Source organism: Entamoeba invadens (assembly GCF_000330505.1).
Source record: "Entamoeba invadens IP1 unplaced genomic scaffold scaff_1105074725571, whole genome shotgun sequence".
Taxonomy (NCBI): domain Eukaryota; phylum Evosea; order Mastigamoebida; family Endamoebidae; genus Entamoeba; species Entamoeba invadens.
Genome location: NW_004443580.1, coordinates 22009 through 24984, shown reverse-complemented (window position 1 = coordinate 24984; position 2976 = coordinate 22009). Strand labels below are relative to the sequence as shown.

The 2976-nt window shown below is 22.5% G+C and overlaps 1 protein-coding gene across 1 annotated transcript; it reads left to right on the top strand.

The window, feature by feature from the left end:
- Positions 1 to 1454: 1454 nt before the first annotated feature.
- EIN_324340 (lysozyme, putative) lies at positions 1455 to 2084 on the top strand (the record flags this gene model as incomplete). The annotated part of the gene is made up of 1 exon (XM_004259229.1): positions 1455 to 2084. One exon carries the CDS (start codon positions 1455 to 1457, stop codon positions 2082 to 2084), a length of 630 nt encoding a protein of 209 aa, XP_004259277.1.
- Positions 2085 to 2976: the final 892 nt, after the last annotated feature.

The window sequence follows — 2976 nt, the reverse complement described above, 5'->3', positions numbered from 1 at the left end:
AAGACATTTCTTCAGCAAGTGAGGTTTCAACTAAACAAAATTAATAAAAACACTTATTGAGGGGAAAGGACATGATAATTTTCAAAATCACCATTTACAATATTTGACCACTAAAATATTATTTTTGTGTTTATGATTAATAATACCAACTAAAGAGAACCATAAAACTGTAGTACAACAGAAAATATTGTACACATTGTTTTAAAGTATTTTTATGTATATTTTCGCGTTTGTATTTTTTTTCAAAATCCAATTTTTTCCTATTTGTATAAATAATTTATATTTGTGAAAAAAATATTCCTTGTATTTTAGTTTATTTGGTACTAAAATCACAAATGTACGCCAATTTTCTTGGTGTACGACTATTATCTGTTGGTCTTTAGATTAAAAAAGCAAAAAAAAATGTTGACAAATAATGTTTCTTTGAAAACTTAAAATGATGAAAATTGATAAAAATTAACTATGTATTCATGGTTTTGATTACTGATAAGTGATTTTTGTTATAGGTGTTTGTAACAAAAATAAAAATTACATTTACTTAAAAAAATCAAGTTGTAATTAACTGAAGACTCTATGACAAAAATGTTTTTATTATACTTAATAAATGTGTTATTATAAAGTACGTCTGTATTTAGAACTTTTTTATATTTTTTGTTTAGATTTTATAATTAATTTCATTAAAGTTTAAAATTAATGTATTGTTCGTATTTATATTGTATTTTCTCGAAATCTTTATAATGTTTCATTTGTATATCAATAATTAAAATAACTCATAATCAGATTTAAACTAAATTATTGATAAAATGTATAGGCGAAAATGTATTGGCGATAAAATTTTTAAAATTAATAGTATATTTTCATTATCTACAATATTAAATATATTAAATATATTGTACAAATACAATAAAAACAAATATTGGTATTTATTATTTAGCTTATTAAAATTATTAATCAAATATACAATCATTTTTATTAGAATTTATATAAAAAATGCAAAGTAATTTATGTTATTAAATTGTGTTATTAACATGTTGTTATAAATTAAAATCTATTCAACAAAAATTATTATTATAAAATTGTGATACATTTATTTATTTTTCGAAATAATAATAAAATAAACAGATTCTAGTCATTTTGTAATGATATTCTCAAATAATTTTTTATCAGGTTTTATTAAAAGCCAAAATTAGTAATTTACATTATTGATTCTTTCCAAATAAAATTGAAATTTCTAAACATTTTGACTTGTAATTATTCGATCTTTTATTATAAATTTTTAATAAAATACAAAACATTTAATGAAAGTTAAGGTAGTTCCCTTTATATATAATCCGGTATAGTAATTTGTATTATATTAAATAATACACATTCGTGTTTTTTGTTATATAACGGCCATTCGTATATTCCGAATTATTGAAAACATTATTTCAACTCAAAAAGAAATAATCAAACGAATGTTCCTCTTAATTTGCCTCTTTTCGATATCATTAGCTTCGAAAGGTACAAGCATATATCATGACACGGCTCTTTCAACCCTTTCATGTTTGAAGAGTAGTAAGCTCTTGGACTTTGTCATCCGTAAAGCTGTTGCCCCATATCCAGATATGAGTTGTGTATATACTGTACAAGAAGCACTTAACCTTGGACTAACTGCCTCTAACATTGACATTCTATTTGAGCCTTCGATGACGTCTTCAGAGTCTGCAGAAACACAAGTCACCAATTTAGTCAACTTTCTGAAGAGCACCAATGTTGCATATACAAGGATATGGTATTCCACATACACCACTTGGAAATCGTCAAAGACTGAAAACACCGCATTTTTGGAAAAAATGATGGCAAAAGCAATTTCACTTGGAAAGGCGGGCATTGTTGGGAGTAAAGAGATGTGGAGCACTAATTTTGGTGCTTCATACACTTATAAAGATGCAGCAAGTGTTCCATTGTGGTATGTAAGTCCAGATGGAGATGCGTCATTTGGCAATTTTGTTGCTTTTGGAGGGTGGAGTAAACCCACTATGAAAACATACGAAAAGAATGTTTGGTACTGTAGTCTCACTGAAGATTTAGTCTATCGTGCTTAAAATTTTTTCGTTGATTTTTTTTTATGTTTATTCGTCGAAATACGAATATGTCTAAAATAATACAAAATAAATAATAAACTGTTTTTTTCATAACTTTCTATATTAACATGATTTCAATAATTAAATAATAATAAATTACCACGTTTTAAATTATAAATGACATCAGAAAACAGTTAAATATCATAGTTTACAGTACCTTACGATTTTATTATATAAATATTATTTAAATAAATAATGAATAAACTTTTCGATGGAAAACGCAGTTTTTGTTTGACTTGTGTATGTTCAACTTTTTCTTATCTATTATTAATAATAAAGTCTCAAATATTAAGCTCTTGTTCATCTTTTTCAAATAATATTGTGAATTTAAAATTTGAATAAATTTTAATTTTAATTTTTGGTTCCATTTTTAATTAAATAAAATAATAGAAATAAATTGTAATATAATAAATATTAGTAATATTTATTAAATTATTAGTATAATTAATTAACTATTTTAAAGGTTTATTGTATAATTTAGATTTTAAAAAACAATTAAATTGTTTTAACTGTTTTTGTTATTAAAAACAAACAATGCTGTTTTTATCTTTTATTTATCAAAATGTAATTTATTTGCGAAATGCCGATGAAAACAAGATTATAACAATTTTTATTTTATAAATAAATTTTACTATTATTTTTAATTTATTAATTTTTTATTAATTTAAAATCTAGTAATTTTTAATTATAAAAAGGTGTAAGTTTGTTTTCTTGTTTCAATTCTTTTTATAGAAGTGGACCCTAATGCAGTTGATTATTTAATTTAATATAATTATAAAATTATTATAAACAAATAATAATTATAATAATACTATAAGATTGGTATATCTTTAATAAAATAAATAATAAATAT